General features: G+C 38.9%; 1 protein-coding gene across 4 annotated transcripts; it reads right to left on the reverse strand.

Moving 5' to 3' along the window:
- Positions 1 to 601: 601 nt before the first annotated feature.
- On the reverse strand, positions 602 to 25,638 carry exo1 (exonuclease 1). Of its 4 annotated transcripts, none has more exons than XM_048600875.1 (14): positions 24,912 to 24,944; positions 18,310 to 18,489; positions 16,078 to 16,197; positions 15,519 to 15,642; positions 14,725 to 14,862; positions 13,960 to 14,172; positions 12,521 to 12,708; positions 10,440 to 10,536; positions 9,342 to 9,573; positions 7,270 to 7,513; positions 5,671 to 6,226; positions 5,472 to 5,567; positions 4,742 to 4,938; positions 602 to 2,155 (listed from the first exon to the last, which is right to left on the reverse strand). In XM_048600875.1, exons 2-14 carry the CDS (start codon positions 18,468 to 18,470, stop codon positions 2,011 to 2,013), a joined length of 2,511 nt encoding a protein of 836 aa, XP_048456832.1. In that variant the 5' UTR covers positions 18,471 to 18,489; positions 24,912 to 24,944; the 3' UTR covers positions 602 to 2,010. The 4 variants fall into 4 exon arrangements, with proteins under 4 accessions (XP_048456832.1, XP_048456833.1, XP_048456834.1 ...); XM_048600876.1 differs by lacking the exon at positions 24,912 to 24,944 and adding an exon at positions 18,776 to 18,893; XM_020532410.2 differs by lacking the exon at positions 24,912 to 24,944 and adding an exon at positions 25,433 to 25,638 and having other exon boundaries at positions 603 to 2,155.
- Between the last annotated feature and the right edge of the window lie 19 nt (positions 25,639 to 25,657).

Here is a 25,657-nt window from a genome sequence, read left to right on the forward strand (position 1 = left end):
CTTATCTCAGGCTAGATTTCTGTTCAACATCTTAGCATGCTATTCAATTCCATATTGAGGAGCCAACTCCATATGCAGTCCAAAACAAAGAACACGGAATCTGAACTTCATTATATTGCCCATTTCTGCTTTTACCTCAGCTTCATCTATAATGTTTTCTTCTCCAGGCTCTGCTCTCCTAGCTGGCCTCTTTTTCTCTTCCAGATAAAGATCAACTCACTTAAGACTCTTTTCTGACCCTGCAGTGAATCCTGTTCTTTTATCACTTTTGTGCTTTCTGTCAGACATTGCCAGTTAGTATCCAAAAGCCCACCAAACCTAAAAGAATCCTCCCCTCCCCCCACAACCTTTTCCTGACACTGGTCTTTTGTAGATCTTTAATTACTACCATATGCCATATCATTAAGTTCTTCAGATTCACTGCTTTACGATGACTGAAAGGCCAAGTTTTATTGTTATTAACTCATTTTTAGAATGTTAGCAAGACTTGACATTGAACAGTGACTGTTGACTCTTCTGTGAAAATCATGATTATTCAGTATTTAGTTTTTGAAATTTCTTAGAACACCTTGTAAACAAGGCCAAGGAACACAACAGAATAGACATTGTACAGTGTATGTGTGTTTGTAATAAAATCAAACACAATGTGTTTCAGGATTTTATTTTCAGAATATTTTACCAAGTCAATGAACTACTGTAGATACAAAACTGACTCCTTGTATGAAAATACAAGAAAGTCAATTTCTGAAAAAAACTGCTGTCCTGTGCATGAATCCATTTCTCTTCTGTAAAATATTTAAAGATCTATTTCACACGATCACGTTCACTTTAACTGGAGTAAAATAACAAGTGGCACATTTTATAGGGCTTTTCCAACTGATGCAATGTGATCAGACTGCCATTGCTCAGAATCTAGCCTATTCACATCCTAGGGAAAAATTTGGAGCACTAGCAGCAGTGGGAATGACTGTGTAAACTCCACAAGTAGTATGGACAATCCCTCACTCCAAATATTGGCAACTTAGCAGCATTTACCATTATCTGTGACAGACTGTGCGTATTACTGGAAATATTTCCCCTCCGGTGGCATCTTGAAAAACACATCCTAAATTGGGTTGCTTAGCTGCCTTGCTCTTATTGCAGAAAGACTTGCATTTATATACTGGATTTTTCAAACTTGTGATGTATGAAAACCTTTTCCAGATGTGATTTTTTTTTTTTAAAGTTACAGTTATAATGCAAATAAAGTGGTAGTCAGTTAGGTAGTCGGTTAGGGCACAACAAGATTCCAAAAACAGCAATGACAATGATTGGGTAATTGCATTTAGATGATATTGATTGAGGAAGTAATATTGGTCACAACACCGGGCTGCATGTCCTCAAAATAGTACTGTACAGTGTTTTATATTGACCCAAGAAAGTAGACAAATCTTGGTTTAATGTTCCACCTAAAAATGCTTATCCAGGTTATGTGTTCAAGTACGGAAGTTAATGGGTGCCAGAGTTTCCTGTGCCTTCACCCAAAGAGTTAGCAGTGACTCATCCCCACAGAGGATGGTTGCCCCTCAATACCCTTAATTTGGGTAGATTGGCCAGCAGCTATGTAGTGGCAGCAAAGCCACCTGGAGTAGTCCTGGGGTCCCGCACCAGGTAAGTCAAGGGGTCTCTCAGTGGGGAGGGAATGTGGGGCTCAACAGGGGTAACTTGAGGGGAGGCTGTTGAACAGATTTACCTGCTCCCCCAACCAGTTTCCCCCTTTCACAAGGCTGTGTTCAAAACAGTAACATTCAAGTCTTCAGTCAATTCAGTCATTAAAATACATTGTAAAAGATTTCATATTAATAACTGCTATTACACATCTCCAGCATATTTTCTACCAGTGGCAGATATGTGGCACCTTGCGATCTACACCAACTTTATATTTTTATCCTGGCTAAAATAAAAAAAATTCATTATGGTTAAATATTCCTAGTTAAATTGAAACTAGTTTAAATATCTTCATGGATTTCCTCACCACTGTATGGCCCTTTGAACAGAACAACATTCTGATTTCAATAAAATACTTTGATCAGTCTCTGGGGTCAATATTTGCAAGTTGTCCTTTACAGGAGACATTGGGTGAGATTTTTGACTCGATTGAAGCTTCCTGGACTCCCTATGAAGAACAAAAATCTTTTGTTAGAAACTGAAATAGAGAAATAAATGCGTACATATAACTTTGTCTATATAATTTATCATGGCCCGAATTTGAAAATTTCTTAGTATTTGCTGAAAAACTGCACTATTTCCAATGGAAAGGATATATTTAGTTTCAATTTTCTGAAAGCTGAGATAGAGTCAGAGTCATACAGCACATAAACAGACCTTTCAGTCCAACTCATCCATGCTGACCAGACAACCTAAATAAATTTAGTTCCATTTGCCACCTTTTGGCTCACATTCCTCTAAGCCCTTCCTAGTCATATACCCAGCCATAATTGTTGTAATTGTACCCACCTCCACCACTTCCTCTGGAAGCTCATTCCATGCACCACCCTCTGCATGAAAAAAGTTGCCCCTTAGGTTGCTTTTAAATCTATCCCCCCCCTCACCTTAAACCTACGCCCTCTGGTTTTGGACTCTCCCACCACGGGAAAAAGACCTGGTCTATTAATCCTATCCATGCCCCTCATGATTTTATAAACTTCTGCAAGGTGACTCCTCACCCTCCAAAGTTCCAGAGAAAATACCACCACCCTATTCAGCCTCTCGCTATAGCTCAAACCGTCCAACCCTGGCAACATCCTTGTAAATCTTTTCTGAACCCTTCCAAGTTTCACAATTTCCATTCTATAGCAGGGAGACCTGAATTGCATGCAATATTCCAGAAGAGGCCTAACCAATGTTGCAGCTGTACAGGACATGACCTCCCAGCTCTTATACTCAATGCACAGACCAATAAAAGCAAGCATACCAAACGCCTTCTTCACTATCCTATCTAACTGCAACTCCACTTTCAAGGAACTATGAACCTCCTTTCCAAGGTCTCTTTGTTCTGCAACACTCCCCAAGACCTTACCATCAAGTGTATAAGTCCTGCACTGATTTGCCTTTCCAAAATACAACACCTCACATTAATCTAAATTAAACTCTATCTGCCACTTCACACTCCTCTCCCTAGTTACCCTTTTGTCCTTCATGTATTTGTGGAATCCTTTTGGATTTTACTTAACCCTATCTCATGTCCCCTTTGCCCTTCTGATTTCCCTCTTAAATATATTCCTACTGCCTTTATACTCTTCTAGGGATTCACGTGATCCCTGCTGTCTATACCTGACATATAGTTCTTTCTTTTTCCTGACCAAAACCTCAACATCTCTAGTCATCCAGTATTCCTTACATCCACCAGCCTCGCCGTTCACCCCAACAGGAACATACTATCTCTGGACTTTCATTACCTCATTTTGGAAGCCTTTCCATTTTCTAGATGTCTCTTTACCTGCAAACATTTGCTCCCAATCAACTTTTGAAAGTTCTTACCTAATATCATCAAAATTGATCTTCCTCCAATTTAGAACTTTAACTTTTAGATCTGATCTATCCTTTTCCATCACTATTTTAAAACTACTAGAATTGTGGTCACTGGCAGCGAAGTGCTCCCACACTGACACCTCAGTCATCTGCCCTGCCTGATTTTCCATGTTGAAATTTAACAGAAAATGAAGGGGAAACAGTGAAAAAGTACAGAGGCTTCACAAAATTACTGAGCGACTGTAGTTTACAAGCAAGTAGGAGCAGCTGAAATACGTGTACACTTTTGATGTACACACATTTGCAGTAGGTGTTGTAGGGTAGAAACAATGATACAGTAGAACAGTTTCATCTTCCAGTTGTATAAAGCTTCTTGCATATTCTAAAACTAGTGTAGTCCAAGAAACCAAGTGAAGAAAACTTTGACATCACAAAAATCATGAAAGCCCTATCAACCAGCAGTCGTACAGACTCTTGCAGCAAACAAACAAAGTTCATCAGCAGGATTGAAATATGGGGCCGAACCAGTTAACTACAAAGTTCAACTCAAATCAGGCAGGATGAGAACACAAAAATGTGTAATTTGCAACATTAGATCATCCAAAACTCCAGGTCGAGTACATTAATTTATTGTAATTTTAGGACAAAGAAGCCAGGTGCATATTAGATACATTTCACCTAGCTGGACCGGAGAGCTCACATTGCTAGAGAGTGGAGAAATTGGTGGCATGACGAAAGTGAGGATTACTTACTGCTAACCATGCTGATAGCCAACACATTTACTACATGTCAATTGTACACAAGATTTAGATCATGTAGTTATCAAAGCACCTCATCCACAGAATGGACCAGAAGAGGCTACACCCCAGATTCAGATTCATAGTTTTCTTCTTAATGATTGGAGCCAAATGAATAAAAACAGAAGTAAGCAGTCACCAACGTCAGTCGCAAACCACCATTACACGGGAAGCTCTCAATAAAAGCAAGTTTTGCCATTAGAAAGCAAGTCTCTCCTTCAATTATTCATTCTTCTTTTTTATTCCTCCTCTGAAAAGTGCCCCATTAATTTATTCATTTCATCAAGGTTTTATAGGATGCACACAGCTCTTGGCTGTCATGCCAGTCTATAAGATCAAATCATGTATCATGGCTCAGTCTTAACAGACAGGAAATGCAAGCATGAAAGAGGCAATGTCCTAAAACAAGCAGCATTTCAGCTAGCAGTACTTACCCCTTAAATCCAAATTTCTGCCATAAATCGCGGATGGTTGCTTGCAGTTCAGGTGTGTTCTCATTATTTGAGGTAAATGTCCTTTTCTGTAGTGACAGTGACCTTTTGTTTAAACCACTGGCTTTGGCTGGTCCTGGAAGCTTCAGTTTAGTGGACATTCTTAAAGATCCAGGGCTCAGCTTTTGCAACCCAGGAACCTAAACAAAACGTGCATTTGGTAAATCTACAGTTATAGTTAAATCCACCTCTGGTCACAGATTTGCATTAAAAGAAATGCTACAACCAAGAATTAAGGGCAAAATATATCTGTTTAAGCATCGGCTACCAAATAAGTAAACTTCTCCCCGGGAGAATTACAATTTACCTCTTCTTAAAAAGAATAGAAAGAAACATACATTTTCAGCCCAAATTTCTCCATCACCATCTCTAACGAGTAAAAAGATGTCCTTCAGATCACAGTATCAAACAGAGTAATCTGTTCAATGTACACGACACTGGAATAATCAGCTAAAAAGTGACTGAAGAATTCAAGAGAGAATGTCTTCAGGGGATTGGACTTTGGAGTGGATTTTGGCATCCCTTCCCACCAGTGAGAACATATGCAAGCTAGACTACTTTTCAAGAGCTTTCAAATTCTATCATTTAAAATTTTTATAAAATTGGAAATAAACCTGTTCGCCAAAGAATGATTATATGGGTCTGGAAAGTAAGAAAGAAACAGTACATTTACCCTGTGCTTTACAGTTACAATCACTTTTTCAGGTAATTCTGGCAGAGTGACAGGACTGCAAACCTGATCACATGATGTTGCTTTGTTACTGGTTTCCTTTCATAAAAGAGGAACAATGATAAGTGCATTATTAGACAAACTGATGTAATTTCTCATTTCAATTAAATTCTTAATCTAATGTAAGCACAAAGCATCTTACATCCAAGTCAGAATTCCGCGACATTTGAGAAGAGCCCAAGGAATCAAAACCACTGTATGAACTGTCCAGAGAAGAACTAACACCAAGAGGAGATTGTGGGCAGGCCATCATTTCAGAGTCATCATCTATGGATTCCTCACATAGTTCTAGAAGGCTTGGCTTGTTCTCGATTGCACTCTGATTGCTTTGTACTTTTCTGTCAATATCTCCACTTACAGGTGAAGATTCCACCTTTCTGCAGAATTGCTGCAATACAGATAAACCAGCAGCAGGATTGGGCTTTCTTGATTTTTCTCCCAGATCTCCAGACCAACTGAAAGCACTTATATTTTTTCTGGCCACTAAATTCAAATCTGAGCGAGCCGTATTGGCTTTAGGACTGGTGTTCAAAAGTTCACATCCATTTTTCTTTATATTTGTAAAGATGTCATTTTCCTCGCTATTAAAACAACTAATTGAGTTCAAATCCTTGCATCTTTCTGTTGCATCAGATAATGCTTTGGTTCCAGTGTTTTGATCAGATGAAACACAAGTTTCTTTGGGACTACAGAAGAACCTACAAAAGAAATATGGGAGAAAAATCAAATGCAAAGTGAAGTGATGTCCAAAGATAACATTTCACAAAGAGGAAAATATGGATCTAAGATATAAATCTAAATACATTTGATAAAAGCTATATGAACAATACAGTAACAAGCTTCTGTTTTTTTTAAAAACAGCTGTCTTTAAGTTAATTGCGTATCTGAAAATTAAAGGCCGAATCATTTAGTTTACTGACTGCATAACAAAATCACAAAATTAGCAAACTGAATTACAACAGGAATACATTGAAAATATTCAAAATGGAAACATTCATTTCATTTCTTAGGGAGGTAAAAAGAGAAAGATTAACTGTTTGGATTATTAACAAGAGATCAATCTAAGCTTTGGAAAATATTTTCTCAGCTTTTTTTTTACCCAATATCAAGTATATTACAGATTATTCACAGTCCACCTAATTCTAACTAATGTTGCATAATAGGGTTAATATCTGTGAGAAATAATGAGCAGAATTTTAGTACTTGCCAAAACAGTGGGACCATTTCCAAATTTGGACTTTGTCTCTCTGAACAGTGCACTCAATGGCTGCTCTTGATCAGAGCAAACCTGGCTTCTCTGAACAGTTATGTGGGAATGGTGGGATTGTGTGCCCATTTAGTCTAACCTAAAAGTTCTAATTAAAGGGACTTTAGCATAAGTCAAGAGAATTTAGTCAGGCTGGCACAACTACACAAATGAAGAAACTTAGGAAGGGAGTTTCAAGCAACTACTGGCTTTTATTCCCCTGGGCCTATATGTCTCAGAGTGACCAGTAGTAACCAGAGGTTGCACTCAAGAAAATAACCTTAATTTATGGAAAATTACGGATGTTTTTACAGAAAACAAAAAGACTGGTATCCTTCCTTGTCCTAAAGTACACTTCTGAATTATGTACCTGCAAACTATCTTGTTACAGAACTGCCCTCAGAACAATGCATTGATTACATAAAGATCAGCCACAGGGTCTGGATTAATGACACGAAAACAGCTTTCAACGAAAACAAAAACTAATCACTTTACCGGCTTCTGGTTCCAGGAACAACAATGGCACCTGAATCTTGATTTCTCTTTTGCAAAATGGTAGCAAACCGATTCCGCATCTTATGATGAGACCTTGGATTTTCATCCTTGACCGAGTGGCTCACTAATGAGTGTTGTTCCTCTTCTGAAGGAGATTGTGGTGATAGGCACTTTTCAACAACTTGTTTTTTGCTACTTGGAAAGGAGTACTGACTTAGCAAGTCTCCATCCGAAAGACCTTCATCTGGTAACCAAAAACAAAAACTACCTTTAAGACAATGCTAATGTATATAGTTAGAAATCAAAAACATACCTAGATTATGGATTTAAATTAAATAAACAGTAACTCAGAATCACACTGTTAAACAAGTATGTGACTGATATCTTCATTTACTATCATTGGAATATTACCACTACTGTAACCATGTCAACACAACAGTGCTTCATCTTAGAAATCTTCTTGATCACAGAACAGTAGTTTGTAGAAAAATCCATTTCAATGCATTACCACATAAGAAATTAAATCTTGAGGTTAGAAATTTCAATTTCAGAGGAAAAGACCCCCCACCCAACCAAGAGTATTCTTTGCTTTCCAAGATTGATCCTGTACTGGCTTTTTGCAAACAACAGCAAGGCTCAAATGGTGCCTGATATGGTCTGGTGGTCAGTGATGATGGTTACATCAGACATGCACTAGCATGTACCTTGAGACTGCAAAAATTTAGGCTGTTTCCTTGGAACAAGCAGGGTGCTTTTCTGGAGGCTAGGGCAAGGGATAGTTAAAAATCATCAGCTGCAGAAGCATTGAGGTGAATAGAAGGTTAAAAAGGTTAGATACTTGCGTATTGGAACCACAGCTGAAAACAACTCTGTGGAAAATGACTCTGCTAAGTCAAACAGAAAATAGGAAGATTGATGATCAAGGATCTAGGGACATGTGCTAAGATGGCTCTGTAATCAGGACAGTAGTTTTAGAGAGACCAGAGGAAATAGCAAACCAAGTCACATATGAAATTGATATTAAGGATGGAGTGTCATTCAGAGCATAGGCTGCTGGAAGATAGCATTTCTCACAGGTACAGGAGTAGACTATTCAGCCCCTTGAGCCTGTTCCACCATTCAATGAGATCATGGCTGACCTGTGGTCTGTCTACATATGCCTGCCTTTGGCCCATATCCCTTGATATCTTTGCTTAACAAAAATGTATCTATCTCAGATTTAAAATTAACAACTGATTTTGCATCCATTTCCATTTGTGGAAGAGAGCTCCAAATCCCTACCAACCTTTGTGTGTAGAAATGCTTCCTGACATCTCTCCTTCATGGTCTGGCCCTAACTCTCAGACTATGCCCCCCAGTTCTAGAATCCCCAGCCAGTGAAAATAGTGTATCTTTATCTAGTCTGTCTTTTTCTGAATGCGGAGCTCAACGTGGAGACATAATTTTAAAGTTGAGTGAGGTGGAATAACCTGAGGTGCTCAAAAGATGAGAACGTGGCAGAGGAGTGGCTGGAGGCACCCAGTGTGATCTAGTTACTTCAGTGATTTGGCCAAGAGTAGTTTCAGTCAGGGGCTAGCTATTACCAGCGGAAAGTTAGGTTTTCAACATCAATGAAATCTTCAGAAGGATGAGGGACAATGCGGGCTTTGGTCACAAGTAAACATTTATTTAGGGGAAGATGTAGAGCTGGCCAGTTATTATTGATCCATTGAAAGTGAAAAAGCAACTACTAGAGTTGAAGTCTAAAAGCTGCATATGATCATACAAGTCGGTTAGAACTAGGTTGGTTCAGAAAACAGGTTCAAGAAATTGAAAAAAAGACTCCAGAGTTCTCAGGATCCTCGGGAAAAGACAGTCCTGACAAATATACAACTTGTATATTGAGCCATATGATTAATGGAAAGCACCAATCTTTATTATCCAATAAACATTACTAGTTTACACTCTACTGATTGTCCTTTTCCCAATTTGTTTATTCCTTGACAAGACTTTTCCTGCTGAGCTTCATTATAGAATACAAATTCTTACATACTACTACAAAATAGAAAAGGAACAAGTCAAATCTTTGTTACCTTCTCTTGGTCTTTTAGCCATCATCTCTCTATTGGGAAGTTTTAATCTTTTAATGTTGATAACTTTCTCTTTACCCCTTGTGCAGGGTTTTTCTGGTGATATTTGTGCCTTTGGGACCAAAAGTTGATTTTCAGAAGGCCTGTACTCTTTACTCCAAATACTAAGCATGTGTGGCAGTTTCTGCTTCGTCACTTCTTTGTCATTCTGTCCAAGAGTAATTTTTGCTGGAGTCTTGGAACAAAAAGTGATATATAATTTTTTATTTAGTCTGAAATTACACTGTACTTTTCATGACCATTGGGCACCCTACAAGTGTTCCACCACCAACCTCAAACTTCTTGAAGTGTAACTACCGCTGTCATAACTCCTTAATAAATTTATCAAAATCCCATAAACAGCAATGAAACAACCTGTTTTTTCTGGGGTGCTTGAGGGCAAAATAGCAAACATAGATCCATCTATTTCAAGTTAAAACATCAGATATGTAATCTTTTACAGCATAAACTAAAACGATTGAAACCCAGATCTTAAAACAAAATGGTGTTTGATTAAAGTGACAGAATTTCATCATTCATTTTAAATATATTCCTGAACAAAAACAAAATTAATTTAGAACCTGATTTTAAATGCACCTGAGCTGAGAATATCAACACTGGCTAGTCACTGCATGTACTTGGCAATCCTTTTCTTGGCATGGGCATGTACGGATTAGCATCTGTATTAGTTTCGACATCTGGATTACCTACTCCTATCCCAAAGCAGAGACACAGGAACTAATTAAAATGGGCATTTTGTCTTAGTAACTTCTCACAATGTTTCCCCTTTTATTCACAAGAGAATTGTAAAGGATATCATATATAATAATTAAACTGTAAACAGCATATTAAGAGATAACAAGATGTAGAGCTGGATGAACACAGCAGGCCAAGCAGCATCAGAGGAGCAGGAAGGCTGACGTTTCGGGACCAGACCCTTATCTCAGATTGTCCAGCATCTGCAGTTCCTACTATCTCTGAAACAGCATATTAAGTTGACTTTATAGAAATTGTTAAAATTGACACATGCAACTTGAAATCATTATGTCAGTTGCACATTACCTGGAAACTACATGGGTTGTAATCATCTCTGGTTTCCAAAGTACTGACATCTATATTTCCGAGAGCTATATGAAGAGCCTTCTCATCACCAAAATGTCTACAAGTAGCTGGGTTAAGGTGCAAAATATAAACGACAAACCATCAATGGGGAAAAGAACTATTCTAAGCTATAATACAATATTGTTTATCCAACAATGCCTAATATGTAAACCTACTTTAGCTCCCAAATAAAAGGATGGCACAAATAAAATGCACAATGAATGGTCCAAAGAAAAATAGTTTTTATTAAGTCAACAGATGATATAGTAAAGCATACCATCGATGCATATTTGATATGCTATTTCCATAGGATGTAGAAGTAGCCATTCAACCCAACGAATCAGCTCAGCCATGATCTCATTGAGCAGTGGAGTTGACAACGCTTGACTCCATTTTCCTGTCTTTTCCCCATACTAATTAAAGATGTCTATCTCAGCCTTCAATGTACTTCATGAGCCCCAACACAAAGGATTGCAGGGACACCTAACAGTGGTAGTGGCAGGCTCAGGACACTATGCAAGTTTCATTCGTCTCCACCGATCATTTTCGTAAATTTTAACCAGTTTGAGTCAAGGTTTGCAGTGAAAGTGAAGGTAGTTTTTCAGCAGAAATGATTAATCTGTCTTAATTTGCTGCTGACAAACTACTGACTGCAATGGATACAATGCAATCCCACCACCAAATTTCTGGGAGCTCAAGGGTAAGTGGAACCCTGATACCAGGTGTAAGTAAGTGAGCAACACCAAATGTCCTTAGTAAAGATACGATACTCTTAGAGGGAGAGAACGCAGGTTTACAAGAATGGACCTGGACGTCAGGGGTTATGTAATGATGAGAGATTATACAATTAGGCCTGTCTTCTCCAGAATTTAGAATATTAGGGGATGATCTGATCAACATCTTCAAGATAATAACAGGAAAAGACAGGGTAGATAAACAATTTTCACTGGTTGGAGATTCCAGAACTAGGCATGGTCTAAATATTAGGGCCAGATCATTCAGGAGAAATGTTAGGAAGCATCCCTACATACAAAGGATGGTAGACTTTTGGAATTCTCCTCCACAAATGGCAATGGATGCAGGACCACTTGTTAATTTTAAATCTGAGTTAAGCAAATTTTTATTAAGCAAATGTTCCAATATTCCACCCCTGACTGAATTAGGGACAATTTTCCCAATAACAGAAATTAGATGCATGTATTCCTTCTCTATTCTCCCACCCCATCAAAAGTGCCATTCTAACAGATTTGAATAAATTCATTTTGACAGGTGGGATTGCATTGTATTCATTGCAGTCAGTAGTTTGTCAGCAGCAAATTAAGACAGATTAATCATTTCTGCTGAAAAACTATCTTCACTTTCACTGCAAACCTTGACTCAAACTGGTTAAAATTTACAAAAATGATCAGTGGAGACGAATTAAACCCTGCTGTTTTTTTCTAAGAGATTTTTGTGCAATAGGATTCGCTTATGTCTTTAACTGGAACACAACTTGCGTGACATTATATGCAACGCTACAAATTGTTTTACTACACCCACAAGCAGCTGCAGCACTCTGCAAAAATTAGTCATTATACAAGTTACTTCAGAATAAGTCAAAGCCAACAGCAGCAAATTATGTTCCATGCAAACATTTGTAAATAAATTTCCACTACTACACGTCAACTTTAAATTCAATTTTTTAAAAAACCATTTTGTCAAATTTTAAATTGGATTATTTGATGCTGTGAGGAAGTTCTGCACTTTGGGCAAAAATTCCTGGTTGTACTGTGTAATCCATCAAATGACCCAGACATAGTGCAGCCCATTGCCCAAAAGATGCAGACAAAGCCACATTCCATCATCTACAGAAAGACTTAATAAACCCACTAATTTTTGTTATGCTCTTGAGCAATCCCTGTTTTCCTTTGTCTTTTTCACACCACTTCCCTCTGTCCCCCTTTAAAATCATACAAATAAACAAATTGTTTAAAAAAAAAACTGGTTAAGCTAATTGACAAGCTTTGCGAATTAGAACAAATTCCGAACTATGTAAAGGATACCGCCCAGCATAGTCAAGTGTTTCTGGATCAACATTGTCTGAGTAAGCGTTTAAAGGAACAAGTTTCCGTTTCAATGGATCAAAGACCAATTGATATAGAAATGTGTTATTTGCCCGAATGAATCCATCTATATATTCTTCTGTAACAGTTAAAGTTGTCTTCAGATATTGCCCCATTTTCTTAATAACCTGTGATGAAAAGAAAGCATGGCAGAAACAGGCATTATTTTTTAAGAGTCAAAATTGTCCAAAATAACTTCCAGTAAAATGTACTCTTAAATAAAACTATAATTCAATTCTAACAATAGAAATGAAGATTTATTTCATTAGGAATTCTGCTGCGAGTTACTCATCTCCTGTCTCCCAATGCTGGTTTATCAACTTCAAGGCCCAAGTCAGGAGTGTGATGGAATACTCTCCACTTGCTTGTACAGGTGCACCTCTAGCAACTCAATGTTTTTCACCATCTGGGAAAAAGCAGCCCACTTGTTTGGCAGCCCATCCACTACCTTCAACGTTCACTCTCTTCACCACTGATGAACAGTGGCATCTACAAGATGTACAACTGTAATTTGGGAACCTTCTCTTCAGACAGCACTTTCCGAACCAAATCCTACTACCAGTTAGAAGGACAAGGGGAGCAGATGCATTGGAGCACCACCAATTGCAATACTCCCACCAGGCCACACATCATCTGGACTTGGAGACATGAAGCAGGTCCTTCACTATCATTATGAAGATCAATGTGACTTTGGAGGAGAAATTTTTCTTAAAAACAAAATGCAGTTCATGCAGATTCTCTAGGGCTTTTGCTGAAGTTACAGCAGGAAGTCATAGAACTTCTTCTCAATTCTCCCTGATGGACACATTTGTACAGTGTTAATTGTTTTTATTGATACATGGAGTTTAGTTTCTTATTCTTACTTTGCTATTTTCAAAATACAAAATGGTGTGACTCTCCAAAGATTCAGTGAAAGCAATGATAGAACTTGGAGACTCACACCATTTTGTATTTTGAAAATAGCAAAGTAAGAATAAGAAATCAAACTCCATGCATCAACAAAAACAATTAACACTGTGCAAATTTGTCCATCTGGGAGAATGGGGAAGAAGTTCTAGGACTTCCTGCTGTAACTTCAGCAAAAGCCGTAGAGAATCTGCATGAACTGCATTTTGTTATTTTTAAGAAAAATTTCTCCTCCAAAGTCACAGTGATCTTCATGATGATTATTGACACATCTGTTGCAGTCAGTGGCCTAGACAAGTTCCAATATTTCCTTTATACAGGGCAGGTTTTCCAATAAATATTCTGCATTAATAAACCTTAAAGGCAACTTCAGAATTATTGCCTTATTTTCCTGAATTAACTCATGCTTGCTCATTCTTCTGTAGGTTATTTTGTTACTTAAGTGTATAATAAGCATAAGCTCATAGACCCACCGTAATGATATCTGGATTGTTTGCAATCCGAAGAAGCTTGCATGCTTTAGCTAAGCCAATTCCATGAATGGATGCCAAATAATCGCACCCTGACAAAATACACATATATCTGAACTTCTCTTCAGTGAAAACATTGCCGAGCTGTTTACATCTGCCAAACTGAGCTCTGTCAATTTCTATGCCATTCCCATTCTTGTCCACTTTCAGTACAACCTAAAGGTGCAACGAAAACATGACAAGTTATCTTCTATTCATTTCAACTCCAGTATTTAAATTGCAATACCAATTTGCAGAAAGTTGTCTTCCACTGCTTGTGGTATGGGTGTTTGCAAAATGAATTCAAGCAACCATAACTTAGGTTGTAATAGGGTGACTCCTACAGTCAAGTTCAAAGAACTTTTACAATCTCACTCGAACGTCAAGTTAAAATGGGTCATCTCAATTATTTGTCAGGTGGGGGACTAAGCTATCGCCAACCAGGAGATGTAATGTCTGATCCGATATCTGTATTAAAATAGCCAATTTCAGCTGAAGATGAGGAAATAGCTGCATAAAAACAAGAAATATACTCTTAACAAAATGGTAAGAGGGCAGGGATTTAAAAAAAAAGATTAATAATTCTGTCTGAAAAATACCAATCCAACTTATGTTCTGCTTAAAATAACAATTTTACTGATGTCAAACTATTCAAACCTTATTTTAAAAAATTATAGTAATAAAAGCATTCATTTGAAAGAACAAAAAAACGCTTATAACACTATTTACCTTTTTACATCCAAATGCCAAGAGATCTGAATCTTCCGTTATAACTGCTTGTGCAATGCCAATCTTGTTTAAGTAAGCCAATTGAGCATCTGCCTCATATGGTGCTACAATACAATCCATTCCCCGCATTCTTGCTGCCTGTGTTAGTACAAAAAATGAAAGAAACTGTTCTTTCCTTTGAAGCAAATTGCCTTATTTATTTCCCTTTGCACAGCAATCCTTAATGGAAGACAATATAAAATGCTATTGCAAAACCAAAAGACAATGGCTGAAATGGAAACCTAGGATGATTTCCTTCCCATTACCAAATCTTAGATCAATTGTCTTCCTGAACAGATCAGATTCAGGAATGAAATGGATCTCCTAAAAAAAAATTCTTGTTTTAATAAATTTTAATAAAGAAATCAGAAATGTCTTGATCCAGAGAGCAGGGAAAGGTGTACTGTTCTACCAGAGGGAGCACGTATGCTATTGTAGTGAAGAACACGGATGCCTTCAATACAAAGCTAGATATGCCCATGAGGGAGAAAAGAATAGAGGAATAAGCCATCAGAATTAGATTGGAGAGGCAAGAGGCTTGGATGATGCACAAATACTGACATGGACCATTGGGCTAAGGAGCCCATTTCTATGATGTACATTCTTTGTGATGTAGAGCTGGGAATTTGCGCAGTATTTTAGAAAGATCCAAACAATGGCCTGAAAATCACTAGGATAGAAACAAAATTCTGAACTTACAAATTGAGTTCTATGTAGAAGTTACAGAAGCAGAAAGGAAACATGTAATCACTTGCTTTTATGACTTCATGAGCCATGGCAGATGTTATGTTGACAGAACGAGCAAAACACTCTCTAGCTTCTTTTGTCTTTCCTTCGCGAAGGTACTGCTTTCCTTTCTGCAAGTTTGCTTGCCTACGTCTGTAAGGCAGAAAACCACCGAAGCATAAATGTGTCTTAACCACACGCATGAACAGCTGCACAGACAAGTCACACAAATTAGAACAGCAGTACATAACAGCAGATTATTGCTGAGAGTAAGAAACTGACATTATATTGCATAGCTAGCGCAAAAGAACTTTACCTCAATTTAATGCTCAATAATCCAGCCCTCAGGAATATTGAGTAATTTCTACAGCACATCAATTGAAAACAATAATAACATTTTAATACAGAGTTTTGTTATTTTTAAGAAATGTAGCCAGTTATACTTATTTTTTAAATGCAGCCTGTTAAATAAAACAATAAAGTGAAACTCCTGGACTCTACTTTCTCCAAGTTATCATTACTAAACATAAGAAGAAAGTCTCTGAAACCACAAAAACCCTAATCTCACTGTAGACATTTACTACTTACAATCTTCGAGCTTTTTCAACTGCTTTTTTAGAAGGTAAAGTGCATCCATCAAAAACCAAGACTGGCTTGACTCCAAATGAGTCCAACATTTCAACAAATTTCATACAATAATTAACATATCTGAAACAAAACACAAATTTAGAAGTATTAGAGAAAAAAAAATCACAAATAAAAAATACCCAAGCTGTTTAAATGAAATACAAATCTTAAAACTTATATTTGCAAGCAACTTAAAGCACATCATTTTGATCAAAGATCATTGACGTGAAATGTTAACTGTTTATCTCCATATGAATGCTGTCCAGCCTGTCAGTTAATAAAAACAGACAATGTTACAAGTTATGTTATTGGAGGGAATACTGAGAGACACGATTTCTATGTATTTGGAAAGGAATGGGGTGATTAGGGATAGTCAACATGGCTTTGTGCATGGGAAATTGTGTCTCACTAATTCAACTGATTTTTTTGAAGAAGTAACGAAGAGGATTGAGGGTAGAGCGGTGGACGTAATCTATGTGGACTTCAGTAAGGCGTTAGACAAAGTTCCTCATGGTAGACTGGTTAACAAGGTTAGATCACATGGAATACAGGGAGAACTAGCCATTTGGATACAGAACTGGCTCGAAGGTAGAAGACAGAGGGCGGCGATAGAGAGTTGCTTTTCGGACAGGAGGCCTGTGACCAGTATTGTGCCACAAGGTTCTGTGCTGGGTCCACTGCATTTTGTCACTTACATAAATGATTTGGATGTGAACACAGGAGGTATGGTTAGCAAGGGTTTGCAGGTGACACCAAAATTGGAGGTGCAGTGGACAGTGAAGAAGGCTACCTCAGAGTATAACAAGACCTTGATCAGATGGGCCAATGGGCCGAGGAGTAGCAGATGGAGTTTAATTTAGATAAATGTGAAGCGCTCCATTTTGGAAAGGCAAATCAGAGGAGGACTTATACACTTAATGTGAAGGTCCTGGGGAGTGGTTTATGAACAAAGGCCTTGGAGTGCAGGTTCATAGTTCCTTGAAAGTGGAGTCACAGGTAGATTGGATAGTGAAGAAGGCATTTGGTATGCTTGCCTTTATTGGTCAGTGCATCGAGTATAGGAGTTGGAAGGTCAAGCTGCGGCTGTACATGACATTGGTTAGGCCACTTTTGGAATACTGCATGCTGTTCTGGTCTCCCTGCTATGGGAAGGATGTTGTGAAACTTGAAAGGGTTAAGAAAAGATTTACATCAACCTTGCCAGGGTTAGAGGATTTGAGCTATAGGGAGAGGTTGAATAGACTGGGGCTATTTTCCCTGGAGTGTCAGAGGCTGAGGGGTGACATTAGAGAGATTTATAAAATGATGAGTGGCATGGATAGGGTAAATAGGCAAGGTCTTTTCCCCCAGGGTGCGGGAGTCCAAAACTAGAGGGCATAAGTTTAAGGTGAGAGGGGAAAGATTTTAAAGGGACGTAAGAGGCATCTTTTTCATGCAGAGGATGGTGCATGTATGGAATGAGCTGCCAGACGAAGTGGTGGAGGCGGGTACAATTACTACATTTAAAAGACAAGTGGTTGGGTATATGAATAGGAAGGATTTAGAGGGACATGGACCAAATGCTGGCAAATAGGACTAGATTTATTTTGGGGTATCTGGTCGGCATGGACGGGTTGGACCAAAGGGTCTATTTCCATGCTGTACATCTCTACAATTTTAAAGCATACCACTGTCATGTATAGCACAGAAGAATGCACAATACTTTTATTTTTATTGCTTCTCTGGGTAATAGTCAATTTTATGATGACATATAAGCATTTGTGTGCTACAGACTTACTAGGAACTAGAATAAGACTACTTAAGCATATTGCACTCAGGAGTCTCATACCTTTCAACTACATTTATTAAAATAAGAATAATGTGGCATTTTGTTAAACTGATAGTTTATAAATTCTACATCTCCCCTTACCATTAATATTGAAATGAGTTTTGTTTCCTCGCAGCTGTGAGTGGCTAGCATTTCAAGGGGAAATAACTTATAAAATGGTTTCTCTAATTAGAAATCTTATATATTTGCATGTGGGCAAAAGTTCATTTTTTAGTCATTTGCATCACATGGCATTGGGTGCTTTATTTAACCAATAATATTTATCAAACAAACTAAAAAAAAAAATGCAAAAAAATTCAGCTGTAAATATTTCATGGTGAAGTAAACAAAATGACTCGAGTTAAAAGAAGGTAAAAGGAACTTACTGATCAGTCTGCTCTCCTTGTGCTAATTTATCAGCACATGCAAAAGCCCCTTTGTGCAGCCAGCAGTACATATCCAATGCAACAGTCTGTCCTTTGTACTTCTTGATATGAATTGGCTCTGAGGCTTCCTTAACAAACTGCAGCAACCCTTGAATCCCCATGGTCTGCTTTTATTCCTGTCTAAGGATTAAAGTTTTCATTAGTACTTGTAGGCTAAAATGCATGGACTATAATGTGAATACCAGTAAAAGTTAAAATGACTATGACTAAGTCCAATCTAGTCATTATAAATATTTGATCATTCTTTTGAACTGAGTGCAGGTTATTGAGGTTTTTACAATACTAAAAGTGGCTGCAGTATAAACAGTTGTCTTTAGTGGTAAAGTACTGAGACTCCAAAACATAGTTGCAAAATAGACACAGTCTGAATTAACAGTCAAGTAAACCCACAATCTGTGCTACTTACCAATTTTCAAATGTGCTTTCAGTATGTTAAAAAGGAGGAGCAGGCTTGGTTCAGTTAATCAAACCCTTGACTCTGAGTCGGAAGGTTGCAGTTTTCAAGCCCCACTGTGGGCCTTGCACATATTCCAGTATTGACATTTAAACCAATGTTGATGAATCTTTTAAATACAAGTTAAAACAACACTGCCTAACAAGCACATGTTGAATATTCCTTGGTCTCATTCTATTTGGATCTTTAGTGCGATTTCTTTTCCTATTATGTTAACAACTATGATGGTATTACTTCCTGCTTATGCTCAAGTTAAGAGAATTTTATTATAATAAATGCAAAAGCAGGTGCTGGAAATCTGAAATAAACAGAAAATGCTGCAGCAACACAGGAGGTCTGGCATCAGCTGTGAAAGCAACACTTCGAGTCTAGTCTCATTCTTGTTTAGAGAGAATTTTATTAATTTAGTTTCAAACTTCCATTCCTTTTCATTTTTGTGCAGTTCAAAGAGTCTTCCTTGCCCTTCGCTTTTTCTTTGTTTCTTCTGCTACTGTCATTTATTACATGCCAATCAGTTCCTGCAGTTGTATTTATTACCAAACAGCTACTTCTGAAGACTCTAGTTCCATCTTCCAGACTTCCATCTGTACTGCACCTAATCTCAGGGTATTACTTTTCAAAGCTTCCAAAATATCCTTTATTGCCTCACCCACAGTAGACAGGTCAGTTGGTCATTTCCCATATTATTGCTTCATCCCTTTCTAGGACCACCTTGATCCCAGTGCATGAAGTTGCCTGCATCTTTATCTTCATTCAAGAATTTATCTTCATTTATGTCCTCCACTTGCGCAATAACTTTCCCTGACCTCCAGCTTTCTAAAGGGATCGAAAACCCAGATTCAATCATCACTTCCTGTAATATTGCCTGGGAACTCACAGCTGATGCAAAACATAATGATTCATCTAAAATGAAGAATATGAAAAGTCATTTGGTGATCACATTGCAGACAATCAAACTGTGGAAAGAAATATATCAGCAAATAGGTGAGGAAAAGGCAATTATATTCATGGGGATTTCAATTATCCTCAAATAAACTGACAGGGAGGGAGCCAACCGGGTTGAAATATTTACTGCATATAAACGACTCCTTGCTAACACAGTTTGCAAGGTGCTCAACAAGGACGTACTGCTAGACTTCAAAATGGAAAATAAATCAGAGCAGATAAGAAAAGCAAGCATTAAAGAACAGTTGAGTAGTAGTGATCAAAGTACAGTTTTAAAAATAAGAGTTTGAAAGTAATTCTTATCTTTAAAGAGACACACCTAATCTAGTTTGATGCATGACAGTGGCAAGACATATACATGAGGAAAATCTTGGTAAAACAACAAGACAAAAAATACTTATATGAAGTGAATACAATAAAATGTCGACAAATATTTCCGAAAGGAAACTTTTACTAAGCATATTAGTTGTTGAAGCAACACAAAAAGAAGACAAGGACAATGAAATAATGTGGTATACACAAACTTTCATAAGGTCACAAAAGCTGATAAACGACAGTTTCAACAATGGTAAAATGAGGAAAGATTTGGACCAGGCAGCAGAATGAATTGAAAGCTGCTACAAAACAGAGAAAGAATGGGAATTAAGATTCTCAGATTGACAGAAAATTGGATGCTGTCTGTACCGGAATCATTGTTGGCTGCCATGTACATAAATGATTTGAATATAAATATTAGAATCATAATCTCAAATGTTGTATGTGATATCAAATTTGCAGTTTATTTAGACTGGAGCAAAGTACAAGCCTCATGGCTTCGGAAAACCTTCTGCTAATTACCATGTACAGTCTTCCCTCAGCTGATAAATCAGTACTGCTCCGTGAGAACAATACTTGGAGGAAACACTGAATGTGGCAGGGGCACTAAATGTACTCTGCATGAGGGATTTCAATGTTGGCCACTAAGAAAGGCTCTTGGTTTAGCTGGTCAGGTCCTAAAAGACATAGCTGCTAAACTGGGTGTGCAGCAGGTGGTGAAGAAACCAACAAGAGGGGTAAAGATACTTGACCTCATCCTTACCATTCTGCCGGCTGCAAATGCATTTGTCCATGACAGTATTGGTAAGAGTGACTACCGCACAGCCCTTATGGAGACTAAGTCCGGCCTTCACGTCAAGAATATTCTCCATTGTGTTGTGTGGCACTACCACCTTGGCTAAATAGTACAGACATCAAACAGACCTAGAAACTCAAGGCTAGGCATCCATGACACACTGTGGGCCATCAACAGCAGCAGAACTCTACTCCAGCACAAGCTGTAATCTCATAGCCTGCCATACCCCACACTCAACCACTATCATCAAGGCAGGGGATCAACCTTGGTTGAATGAAGATTGCAGGAGAGATGTTAGGTGCAGATTCAGGCATATGGAAAAATGAAGTGTCAACCTGGTTAAGTTACCAGAAGCAGTGAGTGGTCAAGCTAAGGTATGCCACAACCAACAGATCAGATATAAGCTCTGGAAGCCCATAACATTCCATTGTGAATGGTTATGGATAATTGAACAACTCACTGGAGGAGGATGATCCACAATATCCCCTTCCAAGTTGGAAGAGTCCAGCACATCAGTGCAAAACACAAGGCTGAAGCATTTGCATCAATCTTCAGTCAGAAGTGCTGAGTGGATGATCCATTGTAGCCTCCTCCAGTGGTCCCTAGCTTCACGGATACCAATCCTCAGCCAATTCGCTTCACTCCACGTGATGTCAAGAAGTGTTTGGAGGCACTGGATACTGCAAAGTCCTCAGTCAATTTAAGGGAGACCATCAGCCATCAGGGAGTCCCATCGGTCGATCAAGGCCAGTGTCCAATCATAGTCCAGGGGCTTGGACACGATCAGCTACTTGGAGTATAGGCCATATCATTACAATCTGGAGAGTGGGTCACAGTCAGTCTGGCAGGTCCAGTGCAACCACTCTGGTGTTAGCAGTCTGGCAGTCGGGAAGCTCCATGGTGATCATTCAGAAATCTGGTCACTCATTAGTTGGAGCTATTCTTCCAATCTGGTCACAGGGGTGAACCACAGTAAGCCCTGGAAATCTGTTCACTGATGCAGATCTCATGCCAACAGTTGGAATGCCTAAATTGTATGCCTGGGGTTCAGGAACTAATGTTCAAAGACGGGAGACTTAAAATGAAAGAGTTCGGCAGAAATGTGTGAAAACTCAGAAATGGTGGGATCGACATGGAGTGCAAGGAAGAAAGTCAACATGAACATTTGGTGGGGGGTGGGTGAGGGGCCTTATTTCTTGGTTACCTACATTAAAAGGCTGAGCCAGATTTACTCTGTAAAGTTGACCAATGTTGCCTTTCATCCTCATCTAAATGGCAAATGTGCATTGGAAATGCTAAAAAAAAACCTGTCACTTTGGCTGGTTTCCTGTCAGACAAGTTTTCTAGTCTGAGAACATGGATTCTACTTCTGAGCAATGCAAAGCTCTTCTGGGGCAATTACATAAATCATATATTTACATAGCACAGGTTAGCGATGTCTGTAATCATAAAATTCTGCACGTCAAATCCATGTGGTGACCAACAATGTGGGACATAAATCATGATCAAAAGCAATCTCGACTGTCATTAAAAATTGATCATAGACATCTCTGTGAAACTAAAGTAATCACAGGCAGCGTGAAGTGTCACCTGCATGCCACAATTCATAAAGACAATCAAAAGTCTCATAAGCTGCACAAGGCTACATTGCTGATTTTCTCTCACCCTGAACTGTATGCATTTGCCAATAAGCTCTTACATGCAAAGTTGCCTTTCTCAGGTGATTGGGAGGGGTTCGTGAATCCTACTGCACTTAAAATCTCCTGTACTTGTGTGACATGGCTTGTGCTACATGTGTCTGAATATGGTCTACTAGATTTATCAGGTGCCACACAACCTTTTTATGAATTTTCTGAAGAAGGGTCCAGACTCGAAACGTCAGCTCTCCTGCTCCTCTGATGCTGCCTGGCCTGCTGTGTTCATCCAGCTCTACACCTTGTTACCTCTTATGAATGCAATGTTTTGAAAAATAAGGTTTGGTTCTTTGGAGGAATGAAAACTAACATTTTGACAAGATGACTAGCTGTCCCATGGCCATTGGCTAAAAGGATTCTGAAAATTGAGTGACATAGTGTAAGCTACCTTCCTCTAGAAATAGGCAGGTCAGCAAGTGAACAGGCTAAACAATATTCCTCATCAGAGGGTCCTCAGTTGTTTAATCCAGAAGGAAGGTGGACTGGAAGAGGAGAATGACCCAGAGAAGAGTTCCCTAACATCTCAGTTAGAGAGCAGGATGCAATTTTCATAATTTTCATTTACCATTCCATGCCAACAGCCTGTTTTGTCTTCTGTTATCAGTGAACCATTCCCAAATGTCATGGTTACATACTTTTCTTTGTCTAATTAGTTTATCATATCTAAATTGTTGTTTCTTAAAAACTGATAAACCATTAAAAAATTGGTTACAAATTGTTGACTGCCCGTATTAGGTAACTGTGATCATGACTTCCCCCACCCCATGTACACAATAAAAAAAAAAAATCAACCGTGTAAGTGCTATTCATGGCTGGCAATGATTGAGCAGGTGCACAGCTGGGCTTGAAATAAGGTGCAGATGGGAGTGGGAAGTAGTTCCATGCTGATTGAATGCATCAAAATGTGACCACAGCACCAGAAAGGTGCAGTACATGAAACCCAGAATTAAACTCCCTGAAATTGACATAACTTATTTTTGGTCTAATTCAGCTTCATGACGTTCTGAACTGAACACTTAAGATCACAGGGACTGTCACAGCTCATTGCTGTCTCACTAAATTTCATGCCTGTTGAGGTAAACATAACCTGCACATCTATTCTTAAACACCTGGACTTTAGAAGGATCATTATAAAAAAAGTTAACAATCTGATTCAATACAGATATTGCCTGCCCTACTGTATATTTCCAGCATTTAATGTTTCTATTTACAATTCTCCTTTCGTATGTACCTATCATAATTACTCGTTTTCCACTTAAGTGCCAAATCAAATTTGACATGCTTCTCCAAAGGTTTTACACTAAACTTTATATTGTGGCTCCCACAACCGCTTTTTCCAAGTGCATTGATAAATACTGCCATATTGCTTAAACTAATTCAGTCATCCGAGCCACCGTTTAACACATTATTGTACCGTTTTATATCCACTGGCATTAGCAACAATACACCAATTGTCCTACGTTAAATTATTGCACTATCTTGATATGATAATGCGCAAAGTAAAATACAAGTGGGCTTGTAAAGAGTCTTTAAATGGGCCATGACAATAATTGGAATGAGGCAAAACTCCACCAGTAAAAGGTACAAGGTCAGCTTGGCAATAAAAAAGGCAATCTACAACCAGAAACATTTACACTCAACCAACTCAAGCTACCTTGAGCATCCCAGGTTTTAATCGTGCCATCATAGAAGGCCATACCTTCATCCCTAACCTCTAGAATTCCCTTTCTGAACCTCTCAGCTTATGTTCTCTTTATAACATTCTTTAAAATTCACTTCTTCTATCTAGCTCTTGGTAAACTGACTGAATATTTCATTCTGCGTCCGATTTTACTTCATAACGACCTGGTAAGCGCTTGTTTTTTGTGGCGATTTATGTAAACGCAAGATGCAGTTGGAAATGGAGATAGTAGGAACTGCAGATGCTGGAGAATCCGAGACAACAAGGTGCAGGGCTGGATGAACACAGCAGGCCAAGCAGCATCATAGGAGCAGAGAGGCTGACGTTTCGGGCCTAGACCCTTCATCAGAAAAGGGGGAGGGGAAGGGGGTTTTGAAATAAATAGGGAGAGAGTGGGAGGCGGATAGGTGAGAACCCTGCAGCCGAATGGTATCAATGTGGATTTCACAAGTTTCAAAATCTCCCCTTCCCCCACCGCATCCCAAAACCAGTCCAGCTCGTCCCTGCCTCCCTAACCTGTTCTTCCTCCCACCTATCCCCTCCTCCCACCTCAAGCCGCACCTCCATCTCCTACCGACCAACCTCATCCCGCCCCCTTGACCTGTCCGTCCTCCCTGGACTGACCTATCCCCTTCCTAACTCCCTACCTACACTCACCTTTCCTGGCTCCATCCCCGCCTCTTCGACCTGTTTGTTTCCTCTCCACCTATCCTCTCCTCTATCCCTCTTCTATCCGCCTCCCACTCTCTCCCTATTTATTTCAAAACCCCCTTCCCCTCCCCCTTTTCTGATGAAGGGTCTAGGCCCGAAACGTCAGCCTCTTTGCTCCTATGATGCTGCTTGGCCTGCTGTGTTCATCCAGCCCTGCACCATGCAGTTGGAAATGATCGGAGCAGAAACCATAGGCCATATTGCAGAAGCCAGTGGCTCCTCTGGGTGGATCAAACGATAAATGAATGATCGGGGTGGGAGGAGGGCCGGATCGATTTCCCATTAAACTCAGCCCCGTGAAGAACATTAGTTTGAAATATCTAGCAATACAAAAGAAGACATTCGCAGCCGTGACCCCGGCCGGCACCGACTCACATCCACAGGCGCTGACATCGCCGAGCGTACAGGGATCATTTAAATTGATTAAACGACCAGTAGTTTGTTTGGTACATTTTTGCGATACCTACTTCATCAATACAGACCACAACTTCGTTAACATTCCTGGCACCATCTGTTATTCGATATTAGAAACGATTCATACAAAAGCACCATCATGTCACTGTTAGTACACATTTAAAGACGCTCTGGTGTTTACCCGCCAAAAATTCGGGTGAGCATAGCACATTCCGGTTGGTTTTTGGCGTGATCCAATGGGAGAGGGTTTTGTTGGAATGTCGTTGGCAGTCTGGCGG

This window comes from Rhincodon typus, chromosome 9 (genome assembly GCF_021869965.1).
Source record: "Rhincodon typus isolate 14 chromosome 9, sRhiTyp1.1, whole genome shotgun sequence".
NCBI lineage: Eukaryota > Metazoa > Chordata > Chondrichthyes > Orectolobiformes > Rhincodontidae > Rhincodon > Rhincodon typus.